Raw genomic sequence first — 17,320 nt, 5'->3', positions numbered from 1 at the left:
CATCTGAACGTCTTCTGCAGGTTTATAGGGCTCGAGCACATCGCCAATGTTATTTAACTTCAGCCTTTTAGCATGCCAGGGAATGAAGCATTATTTTCCCCCCGTTTTAAATGAAGAAACGGAGACTCAGAAACATCAAGTTACTTTCCCCAAAATCACAGGTAATAATCGTCAGAGCCGAACCAATGCCAGTGCGTCCTGTGGAACCCCAGATGCACACACGACGTCGGAAGCAGAACAGCGGCTTGGCACCCGCAGGTACCACGCTGGCGCCCCCACCCGCTCCCCACCCCGGCCCTGCGGGCCCCTGCCCCCCCGCTGCTCGACCCGGGCTGAAAGAGCGCGGAAGTGGGGAGGGGCATGAAGGCGTCCCGGAGGGCCCCACCCGTCGCCTCGACCTCTGGGTGTCGCTCTCGGGGGCTGCGAGGACGAGTGGAACTTTCCGGAGCGCAGCGCCCTTCCCCCAAGCCCACCTGAGCGCACCGCGCCCTGCTCGCCGGCCTCCGAGGGAGGTTGTACCCCGCCCGCACTGCCCGCTCTCCGGCCGGCCGAGCCCCCACGGGCTCTGCACCAGCTCAACTACCTAGTCCCCGGAGACTTCCTTGCCACGTTCCGCGCTGACCCTCTCCTATCCTCCGCCTCCCGGCTTCCCTCTGCCGGACGACTGCCCCACCAATCCACCTCTTTCCCCAGCTGCCTGCGTGTTTGGTTCATCAGACTTGGAGAAAGACTAGAGCCGAGGTTTAACATCCCTCCAGCAGGAAGTCCTTCCTGATGTCTGGCCTCACTCTCATGCTGCAGTTAGACTGAACCGCTCCCACCTTCCACCATAGTGTAGTGCTAAAGGTTGTGAACCCCTGTGTCCGACTGCCCGAGTTTGTGTCTTGGCCCTACCACTTAACATTTGTTTGATATTGGACAGTGGCTTTTCCTCTCTGTGTGTTGTTTCTGAATCTCTAAAATGTAATATAGCAACACCTCCTAAGAGAATTGTTGTGAGGATTAAATGGGAGAATCCTCCTATAGGGATATGAGCTGTTCTCACCAAGTGGCATGAATGCCAGGTAGCGCCCCTCCCTCACTTGCATTCACTCCCCCCACCCCCTACCCCAGAGCCCCTCATCGTGAAGAAGCAGTTCCCTAGGGTTAGGAAAGAGATGAACTGGCGAGCCTGGGAAGGCTGAGAGTAGGGAAGGGCGTTCTGGGTCAGCCCTGCCCTTATGAGGCACCAGCTGCTGCTTCTCTCTGGTGCCTCCAAGTGAGTGCCACCTGCCTCAGCCCTGATCTTCTCATCTTTTGATCTTCTGATCTCCAGCCAGAGTCCCCCAGCCAAAGGCATTCCTGTCTCCCCAGCCTCTTCCAGGGAAAGTCAGAGGGCTGGGCTCCCTCCCCTTCTCCCAAGTTCTTCCCTCCCTCCCTGGTGTTGTGTGTGTAACCAGGACTACCACAAGCCTTTGGAGAAGGGGGCAGCCAGGTCCCCTCTCAGGTGGCAGTGTCCAAGGAGGGGATGAGGTGCATGGGAAAGGGCTGGACACCAAGGCTTCTATTGGGCCTGGTGCCCTGGCCAGGGCTCACACTGTTGGACAGGTGCCTTTGGCCCAAGTTCTTTGTTCCCAGTGCCCTTGTGAGCAGAGCCCTGGCTGAGCCCAGGAGAAGGTGTGTGTGAGATGGTGTCTACAGAAGGGAGGGAGGAGGTGACACTTCCTGCCTTCAGGAAGCCTCAGCTGGAAGGAGGAGAAATGTAGAAACATGGACACAACTGGACAGAGCCTTGAACATCAGTGCAAGAGGGACCTCAAGTTCCTGAGGACCAGAAACAATCAGGGAGGGCCTCCTGGAGAACGCTTGGCCTGGGGTGGCCAAGAGAGATGTCATGAGCCTGGCAGAAAATGGCCTGAGAGCTTTGCAAAAGAAGAAGATGAGCTGGAGCACTTAGGATGGCAGTGAGGTGGGGTGGTGTAGTGGGCTGAGTGGTGGCACCAAGCCCACCACTTGGATATGTCTACCTACTAATCCCCAGAACCCGTGAATAAAAAAGATCCTTGCCGATATAATTAGGTTAAGGATCTTGAGATGAGGAGATCATCCTAGATTACCTGAATGGGCCCTAAGTCCAATGGCAAATGTACTTAAAAGAGACGCACAGAGAAGACACACATCTGGGGGAAGGTCATCTCTCTTAACACAGAGTTCAAGTCTTACTCATCTTGACTTCTCAGAGCCTAGGCAAGTGTCAGGCACATAATGAAGGTTCAAGTACCAAAACCTCAAGTCACTAGAGCCCTCCCTCCATCCACGCTTAGGGGCAGGCACACAACTTTGTTCATCTGAATTTATTTGAAACTGGATAGAAATTTTCAAAAGAAGTTTGCTTTAAAAAATAATAATAATAAAGAGAATGAACAGAAAAGGCAAAAAGGCTTCTAAGTGGAAGGGTTTATAGAATGTCTCACTCTAATGAAACTCAAGCCTGCCCACGAGCTGGCTGATTGGCAGCCGTCTGAGTTGGGTGCCACACCTCGGGCTCTTGCCTGCAGGGGAGCTAGGTTAGTGACTTCCCAGCCCTCTCTCTCAGGAAAGTACCTTTTGCTCCAGCGTGGGTTGGCTCCTGCTCTCACCACCTGGCCATGGCCACTCATTTGTTTATTCATTCATTCATTCCTTCACTCATTCCACCAATATTTTTGCACACTTATGGACAAGGCCCTGGTGCTAGCAGGGAAGTGCTAGTGGCTGGAGCCTTGCTTTCCTGGGACTCACAGCCTGGTTTGGGAAACAGATAAGCAAAGATGAGTCAGAACACAGATTGCTGAAGCTGGGTAGATATACAGAGGGCAAGCCCCTCTCCCTAGGGCTGAGGAATTAGGGAAGTTTCTTGGAGGAAGGGGCATTTCAGTCAGCCCCTTACATCCTAAATGAAGCCAATGCTTCCCTAACTCCCCCTAAAGACTCCTCTTCACAGCTGTGGGCTCTCGTTTGCACCCATTTCTTACCCACACCCTTGCAGTAAATCAACAGTGACGTCCAAGAGGCTTGCTCTTCCAGCCCTTGCTATCAACCAGTAGTGCATCACCTCTGTACAAGCAGGAGAAAGCAATTCTAGAGGGGTGAGGTAGGGGGTGACTGGCCAGAGACTCAGCTGATGGCCTGACACTAGGGGATCAGCTTCAGGGCAGCGCTGGGTAAACTTTAAAGTGCAAATTGGGATTCAGTAGTTGTGGGCTGGGGCCGGAGCTTCCAGGCGGAGGCTGCTGCTCCACAGACCATGCTTTTGAGTAATAAGGCGTTAGACTAGCCAAGAGACTCAGTGGATAAACTCTCCTTTAAGCAGCCTCCTATGAATGTCACTTTTTTCAATCACTTTTTTACTAAGCGCTGACCAGTTTGACCCATAGTATATAGTTTGTGGCTTACACAGGACGCCTGGCCCATGCACAAATTGGAGGCTGAAATCCAGCCCCCTGCTCCACTCACTAACTCTGCCCTCACCCAATGGGGCGGGGGGGGGCCCACTGGGAGCAAGAGTGCTTTCTCTAATTCTCATCCAGGTGCTGCCTGGGCTAGCAGCAGCCCACGAGTTGAGGGGCAGGAGGCCACGGTGATGTGTGGGTTCCGTGGAGGAGCAGTCAGGGGTGCTGAGCTCTCCTCAGCCTCTCCTAGACCCTCTAGGATTCCTGGGCGCCACGTGGCATCCCCAACTCTCTCCAAGGTCACCCTTAGGGACCAGGCTCACGTCCTCCTGGAAAAAGTGGAGTGAAATCCAGTCCGTGCTACCTGACCCTCCAGGACTAACACAGCAGGGGTGAGCCGCTGGCTCTCTCGCCTCTGACCAAAACAGGGACATTGCAGCAGGCAGGAGGAGGGACATGAGGAAGGACTTCCCCATGATCACATTCCTGAGGGGTTAAGCGCTTAAGGAAGTGGGGGCATCTTGAATCAGTTGTCTTCTCATCTGGGGCTTCTGGCCCAGGTTAGAGGCAGGGGGCTGAAGCAGGACTTCAAAGGGGGCTGGCTGAGCTTCTAAGCTCCCAAAACTTCCCCTCATACTCTGCCCTTTACCTCCTAGCACCGCTGTAGGCTCCAGGGCCATGCATCAGCCCTGGGCATGCCAGAGTTCAGGGGGCAGCCCAGGTATTTTCTGACCCCAAGCCACACCCCCAGCAGGTCCCCTGGGCCCCGCAGCATGGTGCCTGTGTGTCCCCATGCCACTTGGGATGGCGAGGCTAATTCTTTCTGGCAGGTGGAGGCAAGGCCGGCAGAGGGGGAGGCGGCACCCTGGGCTTCTGCATTCAGAGGAGGGCGAGGCGAGGGCTGGCGTGGCGTCGGCTGGCGGGCATTCCTCTTTCCACTGGCTGCACATAGTAAATGGGGGGCCTTGTTCTGGCTGGGCACGCGGCCCTCCGAGGTGCCGGTGATGGTCGTGCCCTGTCCCAGCCCCCGGGGTCTCAGGTCTCAGGAGCGGAGCGCTGCAACTTTCGAGGCACCCTGCATCTCCTTCCTCCCACAGGCCCCTCACCCCTGCGGCGCCCATGCTGCTGTTCTCTCCCTCCCCTCTGCATCTTTACTTAACGGGCCCTTTGTGTTTGTCATATCCTGGGGTTAGGAAATGGATTCCACTCCTCTTTCGTTAAAGGTAGGTCAGAAGACTCATCCAAAGGTGCTCAGCAAGCGGGAGGCAGACGCCCGCTTCTTTCCCAGAGCCCTGAGTCCGGTCCCACCCACGGAGGACTTGGGCAGCCCCTCACCCCACGCTCCAGAGAAAAGTGGCAGTGAGATGGTGGAAACGTCCAGAGAGGGGCTGAGCCAGGACGGCTGTGAAGGCGGGTGGCAGGATTTCCTGTGTCCACAGGGCTCACCCCAGGGCCTACTAAATATTTTTCTCCCTAGCCAGGCCAGGAACTGCATTTGTTGGGTTGAGAGTTGCTAATGCCAGTGCCCAGCTCAGCTCTGCCTGGGACTGAGTAGACACTCAATAAATGTTTATTGGTGGAATAAATGAATAATGACAGCCACCCCTCACTGAGCGGCCACAGTGTACCAGTCACAGCTTTGAACACTTTCCATTTGTTAGCTCACTGAACTCCCCCAAGGCAGGGGAACTAAGACACGATGAGGGGAAATCATTCCCCCAAAACCCTGGCAAAAGATTGGATGTGAATCTGGGAGAATGGCCCCAGATTCTGTACCACTCTAGAAAGAACTGGAAGGACCTCAGCACAAGCAGGAAGCTCACTAGTGCCCTAACTTCCAATTCGAGCAAAGGCCCTGCCCACCAGAGCCTGACACCCATCTTGTTCCCAGAAGCACAGAGAAGGGAGTGCACCCCTGTGCCCCCCTCAGCACAGCGTACCCCACAACCTGTTGGCCCCTACAGATACCATGCTCAACCCCTTCCAGCCCTGTGACCAAATCAAGAGCAGCTAGACTCCCCCTTCTATTCCACAATCCCCAGAGAGGAGATTCCTTCCTCCCATCCCTTCCTGCCCCTGCCCCCAAGTCCTTCAGACCAAAAGGGGTCTCTGTGATGATGGGGAAAACAGAAGAAATTCGTGAAGCATGTTATGAATCACTGGGCATTTCCCTACAAGTGGTCTTTAAATTTACGGCTACTTGGGATGAGAGGCAGGGCAGGGGGTTTCGTCCTCATGCTATAGACCACAAATCTTAGGCCCAGAGAGGTAAAGGGCAGGACCAGCTACATAATTTGCAGAAGGTCATGCGGAATGAAAATAGGGAGCCCTTTAAAGCTTATTCAGAATTTTAAGATGGTGGCAGCATGGCATTAACCCAAGCATGGGGTCCTTCTGAGCGTTGGGCCTTGTGCAACTGCACAGGTTGCACCCCGCAAAGCCAGCCCTGGTCAAGGGGCTTGACCCAAATCACCCAGCTCACAAATGCTGAAGTCACCATGTGGGGGGAGCTGGGGTCCACAGTGGTGTGGGAGGTGACCTCGTTCCAGGCTCTGACTCCCCAGGTAGGTCGCGGCGGGGCCCAGGCCCTGTCCCAATTCTCATTCGCTCCTGCTTTTGTCCTAGACAATAGTCCCCTTCCTTTTTTGTCTCCTCCCAGCCTCCTAATCTGCTCTGTCCACCACAAAGACAGGGGATTAGTTTACAGCCCTTTCCTGCCTCAACTCCCACAATCCCTGGACACTTGATCCAGCCTCCCCCATCTTCGAACATCCCCACACCCCTGAATGCCCCAGATCTGGAGCTGAGCAGGAGGAAGAGAAGACAAAATGCAGACACCTGTGCTGTTTATGGCGCTGACCAGAGCGCCCCCTGCAGGTGGAGACCTATTCTAGTTGTGTGTGTGTGCATGTGTGAGTGTGTGATCCTAAGGAAAAGAGAACCAGACACAGGCATAGGCCCCTGCCTTCAGGAAGTTTCCAATCGGAAGGGAGAAGCATCACCCCTGCTATAATAGAGCTCCTTCCTCCGTCTGATACAAAGAGACACAGCCCCTGCTTTCAAGGAACCCCAAGTCTAGTGAGGCAAACACTCCCCTCCCCCCATCAAATGGACACACACCCGTCTGCACACACATACACACACAGCCTGCCCAGATGCAGGTCTGCACACTACCTAAGATTTTCATAGGAAGGGAAACACCTTCCCCTGCATACCAAGCACGCTCCCAGGCAGGATCCTGTTTAATACAACTCCGTCAGGAAGAGATGATTATCCCCCCTTACAAACGAGCATCAGCCCAGGTCTTCCAACTTCTCACCCCGGCGTTTTTCCTTTGCTGCACAACTGCCTTTCCTGGGTTCTGTACGGTTCACCTGGTTCACCCGTTACACGCGGGCTTCCCTTCCTTCCTCTTTGCCCCGCCCTTCCGTTCCTTATCTGGACTTGCCTTGGGGTGCATTTTGTCACTGTTATTTGTGGATTGTCTTATCTCTCCCCCGAGCCCCCAGGACAAGGGAAAGAGCACGGGCTGTGGAGCCCCCCAGCCTCCCTCCATCCCAGCGCTCCCTCAGCTCATGCCTGACCATCCCTGGGGGGGTGATGAGCCACACCTGCCTTGGAGATGTGTGGGGAGGATCAGGAGGGCACTTCGCACAGCTCCTCCCGTGCATTCAACCCACCGCATTTGCCAAATGCATGAGTGAATAAATATTTGCTCCTCACAACAGCCCCGGGAGTGAAGGGGCATTACCATAGTCCATTAATAAAGTGGGGTGCAGGGGAGGGGGGCGACTGCTGCAGCACCAGTTGGGGAAAAAGTGTTAGCAGAACTCTCACAGCGTGTTGATAGCAACTAGTGCTTAAACACACACCATCAGCTGTGTGACATCCCACTGAACGGGCACTGTCTTTCCTTACACAGATGAGGCTGGGGTAAGGTTGGGAGAAGCCCAGAAACCTGGAGAAAGGAAACCTCAGGCCAGGTCAACCCAGGAAGTCTTCCTTCCTATAGGAGGTGTTAAAAGCCTCCCCGTGTCTGCTGTCTTTGGCCTATTTCCCGGCAGCCAATGAAAACTTAGGCAGGGAGGCATTCCAGACTTGCAAATCACACAGGGAACTGGAATAAACTTCGAGATGCTCAGTCCCCATTTCCCCAGCTCCCCCAGAGGCCACCTAAGGAAGCTCCCCCTCCCTGCCCTGAAGTGACCTGAGAGATGTATTGGACAGAGGGTGACAGGTGGTGACGGCAACTTCTTTGCACCACCTCTCCTCCCCTCTGCCCCTCCATTAGTCCATCTGCCTTGGCTTCAGGCCCGGGGACCACATCCAGATCCTTGCCACTGCTGCAAAAGAAGGCACTCAGCACCCCCCTGCTCCCCTGCCTCAATCTGGACACACTCAGGAACACCCCCACCTCTTCCAGCACCTCCAAGGGCAAAGGGGAGGGGGCTGTGGCAAGGAGGAAGGGGGAAGGGAATTGTGCCCTAGAATTGGGCCTCTGGGTCTCACTTCCAGTAGAGCCCTAGGTTGGCAGAGTTGAGTAGGTGAGATGCAGGGCCACTTTGTGCCTGCCTCAGTTTCTCCTGCCAAGTAACTCTCCCAAGGGTAAACCAGAATGGATAATGACAGTAGTTCCCATGCAGTGGGCATTTGCTATATACCAAGCCCTGTACCAACCTAAAAAATCTTTCTGAGAGCTTGGTATTACTATGCCCCTTTCAAAGCTAAGGCAACAGGGGCCGAGAGAGAAAAAGAAACACACTCAGGGCCATCCCCTGGCCAGAGATGGAGTTCAGACTTGTGCCCTTGCCTCTGGGCTGCAAAATGAACTCTTTTCTCTAGCAGAGCTTCTAGGTATGGGGGGATAGTGGGTTCCCCAGTCCCGGGGTTACTGGATGTTGCCTGGGGTTGACTTGACGTCTCTGGCCAGGAGCAGTTCACTGATTGATTTACCCCAGCTGCTGAATGCCTTGGGTAGTTTTATTTTATTTGGTTTTTTAAAAAAGAAAAGGAGAAAAGGACACGGAGAAAAGGACAGAAAACTCTACCCTGGAACATTCTGCCTTAGGAAGTGGGACAGAAAGGGCTGTCAAAATGAATATTGAAAGCTTCCATGTCCTTCTTCACTCTACTTCTGAGCTCTCGGCTACCCTTTCTCCTGGGGGGGGCCTTCCCTGCCCCCTCCGCTCTGTGGGCTCACTCCTGCTGTGACCTCGGGACTCAGGGTAAGCCTCTTCTCCTTCCCCAGGGCCTTCCCTGACCACTCCGAGAGCTTTCTCCTCTGCTATCCTCCATGGGTGCTCCCCCAAGATTTGCCTGGTACTTCTCGAGAGCCTCCCATTCCTAAACATCACAGAGGACCCGGCACACAGTAGGTCCTCAACAACCATCATCTCTAATGTCTTCCAAGCCAGACTCCCCAACTTCTGTGCAGAGCCCCAACACCTTCTTTTTCAGGAAGCCCCCATGGGGAGGCTCAGGCCACGCAGGCAGACAGACGGCGAGTGGGGCACACCACTGATTCTTCACCAGAAAGGGAGGAGACTGCATGCAGCCTTCCAGGGGCTACTCTGCCTGGGAGTTTAACATGTCCAGGGTCCTGCCCATCCCCCTGGGGCTCAGAAACTCTGCAGCTCTGACCCCCCTGGGATGTGGTACAGTTAAGAGACAGACTGTCTGAGCTGAAATTCCAATACCAGCAATCACTAGCTGATAACCTTGGGCAAGCTCCTCATTATCTGAAAGCCTCAGTTTCCTCATCTGTAAAACTCTCTCTCACAGGACTTGGAGATGGTACAGAAAAAGTACTCAGCTCCAATCATTCCCATAAAGGTTGGCTATTACTGTTGTTTAAAACAGAGATATCAGGGTGAGGGCAGGCCCAGGTATGTCTCTCTGGGTCCAATGGGGGCCATATTTGATGAACCCCAACAACAGATCTTCCTGATGACCAAGTGTCCTCCTGGAAGGAAGTCAGAGGCCAGGCAGTGAACACGTCAACCTGGAAGGCCTTCCCGTATGTCATCGCAGACAGGAGAACGCAGAGATCCGGGCGCAAGGCGCACGTCTCACAGTTCATCAGAGGGCCCCCGCCACCCAGGGCTGAGGAGAATTCAGGACACAGGTCAAGACCTCCCTCACCTCGACCTTGCTAGAAAAGAGAAGATAGTGGCAGTGAAGAGAGGGCTGGGAATAGGACACGAAGGAAACCTCAGCTCTGGAGGTGCCTGGTGTGGCGCAGCCAACCCAGCCCCCACCTGCCCGCCGGCCAGCCCGCCCGTGGCCTGCTCTGGCAGGGCTCCGGGGGGCGCAGTGCCAACCCTGAGCACTCCCCCCTACCATGTCCTTTTGCTGCTTCCAAAATAACTCTCTGCTCCCTGCCCAAGTTTGGCCTCTCGGGTGTTTTTCTTCTCCTGGGACCTGTTCTCCCATGTCTGAAGGGCGGGAGGAGAGACCTGAATTGTCTTTAGAAATTGAGGACCACCTTTCTTTTTTTTTTACCAAGGACTTGATTAATACAAAAGTGTTCCCACAATTCTGAGAATGCCTGAATCAGTGATTCCAATTTCAGTTTGGCTAGAAGAAGTGGTCGTTCCCAACATAGGGAAAGGGGTCAGAAAATTTCCCCTCCCCTCCCCCCATCTCTAGTACCTTTCTAAGGTGTCCAAAGACCCAGCAGGACTCCCTGTCCATGGCTCTGCTCCCAAGAGAGTGACTTGTAGTGAAGGCCACACAGCCCAGTAGGGATGAGCTCGAAGGAGAATCCTGTCTCTCCAGGCATGTGTCTGGGCAGAGATGGTGCAGCAATCCCAGACGCCCCCACTCACCCTCTCCCTTCCATGGGCTACTCCTGAGAAGACTCTTTTTTTCTGGAGAGACGCTGAACCCTCCAGACTGTGCTGACCTGGAAGCCCAGCCTTGTGCTCTTTGGAGAGTTTCCCAGCCCTGGCACATCTCCTACAGGAGTCCCTGGGAGGAGGGCCCCGTCCTCCTTCATCACGCCCAGGAGTCCGAGAGCAGCCCCATTGCACTGGAAGGTGATAGAAGGGGGCTTCATTTGTAAGAAAGGAGGGGAGGAAGGAGGGAAGTGCCATCTGATGGGCTCAGAAGATTAGACTCGGGCATCCTAAATCCCCCGCCTGGGAGAGCCCTGGGGTTGCAATCCCTATCCTGTCAGAAGTAGTTTCTTTGGGCAAGTTAATGTCCTTTCTGGGACCCAGTTCATTTATAATTGAAGGCATTGAGGAAAACAATTATTGATAGTAATTTTCTCAGCACTTATAATATGAAAGGCATCATACTTTGCTTCCTTGGTCTCATTTACTTCTCCCCATGACCCTTGAAGTGAATATTATTAGTGTTTCCATTTTAAAGATAAAGAAACTGAACTTTTGGAACAGTTAAGTGGCTTACCCCAAGACATATAAACTAATAAACAGCAGTGCCGAGATTTGAACCCTTGAGTGCCAGACTCCAGAGGCTGCAACCTGGTAAAAACTTCTTAATCAGATCCCCCGTCCTGTGCCCGTCTGCCTCTCTCCTGCGCCCCGTCATGCTCTCACTGGGCATGGGTCAGTGCGGGAAGCAGGTTGCGCCGTGTGTGGGGCCATCAGGGTTGAGAGCCCATGGAAAGGGGGGAAGGCGGGGTTGAGCGGGGCCGGGCTGGGGGCCAACTCTACCCTGAGCCAGGCTTTCTTCTCCTCCGCCAGCCGCCCCACCCGGCCGCGCCCCATGCCCGCTGCTGCCAGAGCTGAGAGGTTTCCTTTTTCTTTTGCCTAGGGCTGTTTCCTGCCTTTCCTTTGAACTGGGGTGTTGGCTCCCCCACACACTCATCCTCCTCCAGCAGCTCCCTGGGTCTGCCTTCTGATGAGCCGGCCCCCCAGGCCCTACTCTGGAGTAAGGCTGGCACAGGAGGTCCCCAGGGGACCCCCTTCCAGGAATCACTCCCTCTCACGCCCCTGCACCTTCGCCCTTCTCTGCAGGCCCTGCTCTGGGTGCTGTTTAGATTCCCCTCCTGCCCTCCTCCCCTCCCCACACCACCCAGGGCCAAGCAGTCCTCCCTGGGGAGCTTTTGCTCCCTGGCATCAGGGACAGGACACTTGGAGTTTATTTCTCCCTTCCTCTCCTACTCCAGTTTTTGTCGCCAAAACTTGTAGCTATGAGAGACCAAAGCAGATTTGGGATTTGCTCAGGGTCACACAGTAACTGAGGAACTAAGGATTAAAGCTCATAAACCCCAAGTTTCGGTGAAGGGAAGGATGAGTAGGCTCTTATAATCTGGTAGAAAGGGAAACTGAGACAGGACCTGGGAAAAGTAGCCTCAGAGATGCAAGATGAGAGCTGGCAAACTGACCCCCAGGCATATCACCCCACCCCTCAAGACCTGCTCTTCCCCACAGAGGCCATATGTTCCTCTGCTTCTTTATACCATAGCTCATGCAAGAGCCCACCTAGAATAGGTTCGGGAGCAAGCTGGAATTTTTTCTCAGCTGCTCCCCATCTTTCCCCTGCTCTAAGATCATGTCAGCCAGGAAAAAAACTAAAGCTACTCCACATTCCCAGTTCAGCTCTTTCTCCTTGTCTCCTTGCCTGCTGCTGTTTTCCCCCTCACAGCCACCCAGCCATCTCACACCCTTCATGGAACTGCGCTACTCCTCCAGGAAGACTTCCATGACTAAGACTTCTTCTACTAGGTTACCCTAATAACAACATTGGCTAACATTTATTGAGCTCTCCCCATGGCCCAGACACTGCCAAATCCTTAACAAGCATTATCTCAGTAAAAACACACGACGGCCCTATGGGGTGGATATTTGTTCCAGATGAGGAAACTGAGTCACAGAGTGGCTAATTCACTGGCCCAGATTCACACAGCTAGTAAGTGATGACTCAAACCCTGCTCTCTTGTGGCCAGTGCCCATGCTCTTAACCCCTTGGCTCTCTCCCCGCAGCATACTGCCTCCACCTCTTTAGCTGTAGACATCCCCAGGCAATGGTAAAGAAAACACAAATTACGCTCAATTATAGGCACACACACACACACACACACACACACATGCCAATTGGCCTTTCAAAGAAGCTCAATGGTTATCACAGGAAGCATTAAAATGAGTAAAGCCCCAAGAGGGCAACAAGCACCCTGACACGGGGATGCACCGAGAGGTGTCCCCCGATGAACCCTCGTGGCAGTGCGTGCTTACAGATAACCACAAGCGCACGAGCCTCAATTCTTTCACAACATGGGCCAAGTCATCCTGTCTCCTGATTCTGCTCAACTTTGGGAGCAAAAGGAGTAACTACCCCGATTCTCCTACTCAGAGACAACTCTGGATATTATTTGCCAGACAAGATTTTGCTGCCTGTACATTCCTGTCTCTTCATTGTGTGCACATGTGACAGGATAGCAAGGGGCATCATGCCTGGTCCTCACCATCAGACTGGAGCACCCCAGCGCTAAGGGCTTCACCTCCCCCCAGATCCTACCTGTTTCTAGAACAGACCCAACCCAGGGAGAATATCCTAACCCCAGGAGTCTTACTGAGCCTCACTGAGACTACAGTTTGGGAGGAGATTTTTTTTTTTAAAGGAGAAAAGAGACGTTTTTGGGAAAAGGATTGTGTGAATTTGGAATCTGTCCTTTCGACCCTGTTTAGGTATGACTGGCATCAAGCCCCCAAAATAGTCATATTTTTAAACCTTGAGTGCCACAGCAAAGGACACCAAGTGGATATAAAGACGACCTTCTGGGCTCCTCTAGAACCAAGATGGAGGGAGGGCGACACATCTGCATCACGAAAGATATTCCTTAGAAGGAGGAAATCTCGCCTCCCTGAGGCAGGGGAGCAGATGTGAAATAAATTTTATTGGGGTGGGGTCAAGGAATGCATAAGGTATCTTCTGGAGTCTTTAATCCTTGGTGCTTCCTATGGTTCCATCTCAACTCTTACTAAAGATCTCAAAGTGTCCTCTGACTTGCCACTTCCTGCACAGCCAAGTACTTTTATTTTATTATTATTATTTTTTTTTTTTTTTTTACATGGGCAGGCACCGGGAATCGAACCCAGGTCCTCGGGCTTGGCAGGCAAGCATTCTTACCTGCTGAGCCACTGTGGCCTACCCATACAGCTAAGTATTTTAATCTTAATCTTACTTTCACTTTCTCAGTCCTGTGTCGGGAGGACCTAAGTGCCCACATTTTCCCCACCCCAGTCCCCACTGTTCACCCACTGGTTGGACCCAAGTGCTTGGAGCTAGCCAAGCACTGACCAAGCACCAGCACCTCACAAGCAACCCCCCACCACACACCTCTCTGCCTCCCACTACAAGCCATTCCCTTAAGATGTGCACTCACCCCCCAGTGCTACTTTCCCTCTTAGGTAGAGAGGTCGGGTGGCTGACCCCCTACCTCTACCGAGCACCCAACAAGAGTCATTTTAATGACAGCACCATTGAAGCACCACCTCCTGTGTGCCAGGTACTGCACTGGGTAATTTATACGTACATTTCACCCATTTAATCCCCCCAGCCACCCACTTCTGCCACGTACACATGAAGAGCCTGAGGCTTAGAGGGGTTCAGTGACTCAGTAAGTGGCAGAGCTAGGAAGGAACCAACGTTTGGGTGGCCCACAGATAGCAGTACTGCTGGCTAAACCACTGGATGCAAAACTTCAGTCTGAGCCAAAAGCTGGGCATTTCTCTTGACTGGGGCACATGGGGTGAGGCCAGGCTGGGTATTTTCTAATGCTGCTGAGAAGGAAAAGGAATTCCAAGAGCTCCCTGCCTTGGCTGTTTTCAGTGAGCACCTTCAGCCCCACCCTACCATCAACAGCCATCACGGCTGGTTGATCTCCAGATCAGACCCCTCTCTAGCTCCTCCAAAGGCCGGCCACGGGACGGGGTCTCCTCCCACTTCTCTGCAATATTCCAGACCCCGCTGCTAAATTCCCCATCTTGCTTCAGGACCCAGACTCCCTGTCCTCACCTCCCCCACTCTCAGAGGCCCAATTCAAAGCTTGGAAGAAAGGGACGTTCTCCATCCATGGGGAGACCCAGGACCAGCTCTGAAAATCCCACCTCCATTGACCCCAAATGCAACTTCACAGCTCTGGGGGAATTGTGACAAGATGGAACAATGTTCCATCAGCATGGATGGGGGGACCCTTGGATTCCAAAGGTGCTATTGTCCCTCCCTCTCCCTTCCCAAGTCCTTCCAGAGAAAGGATCATGTGTCAGTTTGGGGAGACTTAGGTGCTGGGATAGGAGGACGGAGCAGTCAAACTCTGGAGGGCCCCATGTCCTCTGCCCCTCAACCAAAGTAAGGGACCCTACTTCTGGTGCTCCAGAGAGACTTTTCTAGAGAAGTAATTTCCCAATCCTTGTCCACCACAGAACCCTGTCTTCAGATGGAAAAATATCATATACCCCCAATATACAAAACAGCTAAAGGTGGGGCAGCGTGGGCATGGCAGTCTGCCCTCCTCTGCCACCTGCTCAGACACCACCGCTGCCCCCAAGCTCAGAATAGCAATTCTTGCCTTGCGTCCCTGTGTTTGCCTTTGCCATCACCCCCTGGACTGTGAAGGATTCAAGTTGCTCTTCTGGAATACAGAGACATTTTCTCCCTCTCCTTCCCTCCTGTGGCCCAGGACCCTGGCCTCTTTGAGTTAGGGGGACAGAGTAATTGGGAGGGAAGCCCTGCCAGGATGTTGTGCAACATTGGTCTCACTTAGTTTAATAGGCTGCCCCTATTAAATTAGCCTGCTTCCCTTTTCCTCAGAGGTCCTGGTCCCCGAATCCATAATGGGTGTCTCTCAGACCAACAGGAGCTCCAGAACCCTATTCCTGGAGCAGGGTCCCCTGCTTTACCTGCTCTGCCTCCTCTAAGAAGAAGATGATGGAGCCTGAGCAGCGCTGCGCTGGCCGGGGGAAGATTCCTTCCCCCAAAGCAGGGGTGAGAGGTGGGGGGAGGTAGTCTGGAATGTGCTCTCACACCCTTCTCTTGCCCAGGTGACAGGCAGCCAGAGGCTCTGGCCTCGAGCTCTAAGAGAGAGCAACTCTGAACTGTTAGGACAGCTGCTCCCCCCCACAGGGTCCCCTTCACGCACCAGCTCACCCCAACTCAGACTCTAAAAATGGTTCTCTGGTTTTCAGCCTCGGTGCCTGCCCACAAATTAATGTTTCCAACACGGCCTCCTGGGACAAGACTTCAAGGAGGCTCCTGGGGGAGCCAGGAGGCCTGGGAGAAGGGAGATGGTGCTGGCAGGGTCCCTTTCCAGAAGACACAGACTGAGAGGGTAAGGCCCCCTCTTGGCTTCTGGAACCCCTCAGCAAGCCGCAGTGTGACAGCTCTGCACTCCTTGCCAAAGCAGAGGATTCCACTGCCACCTCCCCTGCCCCTCCCCTCAACAAGTGCCCAATTCAGCCAGCTTTGCCTTCAGCCACTGTCCTGGGCACTCCTCTGCTGGAGAAAAACAGCTAAAGGAGAAGCAGCAGCCAACCGTGTGTCCCTCCTGCTCAGGGTCCAAAGACCCACCTGACGTCCCGCACCTGAACCCAAAAGTGCAGTGACCCCCTGGGGCAGCCAGGCTGGACAAGGCGGTTCACTACCTGTCTGACCTTTAGTCTCAGACCCTGCCACTCCCCAGTCCTCAGCAGTCCACATGGAGCAGGCAGAGTCCTCCCAGAGATGCCCAGGCCAGAGGACGCCAACCCGGCAGGTGCCATTGACTGAGGTCCTGGCAAGGCGCTGGCACCGGTTTAGGCAGAGCGCTAGTTGGCGCCCGGGTGGGAGCAGGGGGCGAAGTGAGGGGCGAGTACTCACAGGTAAGCCGTCAGGGGGTGCAGGTCCCCCGGCACCGCGGAGAGCCCGAGCTCAGAGCAGTCGGTGGACAGCATGATACCGTCCTCTTGGCAGTGGCAGGGGGCCGGGCAGGCGGCGGGTCCCGACCCGGGCTGGGGGGCGCCGCCGACGCACGGGGAGGCGCACAGGGTGGCGCAGAGCCACAGCGCCCGGAGCCCGGGAGGACTGGGCATCTCGGCGGCCGGGATGGTGGGGCACCTGGCGCGGGACCGGCGAGCGCACGGGCGCGGTGGCCGCGGGTGCTCGCCTCCCGGTGCCGCGGCCGGGCCGGCGGGCTCCGCCGTCGGTGGGAAGCACCTCTCGGGCTCTGCTTGGCGGCGGGCGGCGGGAGCGCGGGGACGGTGCAGTCAGAGAGGGGCAGGCATTGTTGAGTGATCTTCGTTATTCAGTTTCACAGGCTGGGCTTGGCAAGGGAGGGAGACACAGGCGGAGGAGGAGTCAAGGAAACTTTCTAAGCTGAGGCTCGCTCCCCTTCCCTCCTTCCAGCTGGCAGGAATTTCATCCAAGAAAGAAAAAAAGGGAAGAAAGCAGGACACCAAAAGCGAGCAGAAGCCAACATGTCAGGGACCTGCACTTGTTTAGAAAAGGTGGCCCGCGGTGAACCTGGACAGCGGGTCTCTGGACCTTCTTGCCCTTGGGGACAGCTGGGCAGGCAGGGTCGCATGCAACCCAGAGGAGACCCTCTGGAAGCAGCCTTAGAGTTCCCACAGGCCCTCGACCCCTCTACCCCATTTTACCCTCGAGAAAACTGAGACCCGAGAGAGGAAGTTACCTGATCAAAGTCACAGCTGAGGGACAGCCCCAGAATTGGAACCCAGAGTAGGTCCTCTTTACCCTGTCTCCTGGAGGAAAAGCATTCTACTGCAGGCAGGGAGGGGAACTGTGGACAACGAGGAGGGACACACCCGAACATCAGAGAAACGGGTGTGATTTCCATTAACTGAGTGTCCCTTGCATGGAGCCTCAACCAGGTTTAAAACAGGAATCACCTTGATCCCGGCTCCCAGGACTCAGCAAGGTGGAAGGGCTGTGCCCAGCTGGCTGTCAGA

General features: G+C 54.5%; 1 protein-coding gene across 1 annotated transcript in view; it reads right to left on the bottom strand.

The window, feature by feature from the left end:
• Window positions 1–16,444, bottom strand: part of LGR6 (leucine rich repeat containing G protein-coupled receptor 6) — a 125,758-nt gene extending 109,314 nt beyond the window's left edge. The window contains exon 1 of the mRNA XM_077157405.1: window positions 16,233–16,444. Within this exon, the coding sequence (XP_077013520.1) occupies window positions 16,233–16,444 (212 nt within the window). The remainder of the gene's footprint in view (window positions 1–16,232) is intronic.
• Between the last annotated feature and the right edge of the window lie 876 nt (window positions 16,445–17,320).

The sequence above is a fragment of the Tamandua tetradactyla genome, chromosome 4 (assembly GCF_023851605.1).
Source record: "Tamandua tetradactyla isolate mTamTet1 chromosome 4, mTamTet1.pri, whole genome shotgun sequence".
Classification (NCBI taxonomy): Eukaryota; Metazoa; Chordata; class Mammalia; order Pilosa; family Myrmecophagidae; genus Tamandua; species Tamandua tetradactyla.
Note: the sequence above shows the minus strand (reverse complement) of the source record. Positions and strands in the feature narration are given on the sequence as shown.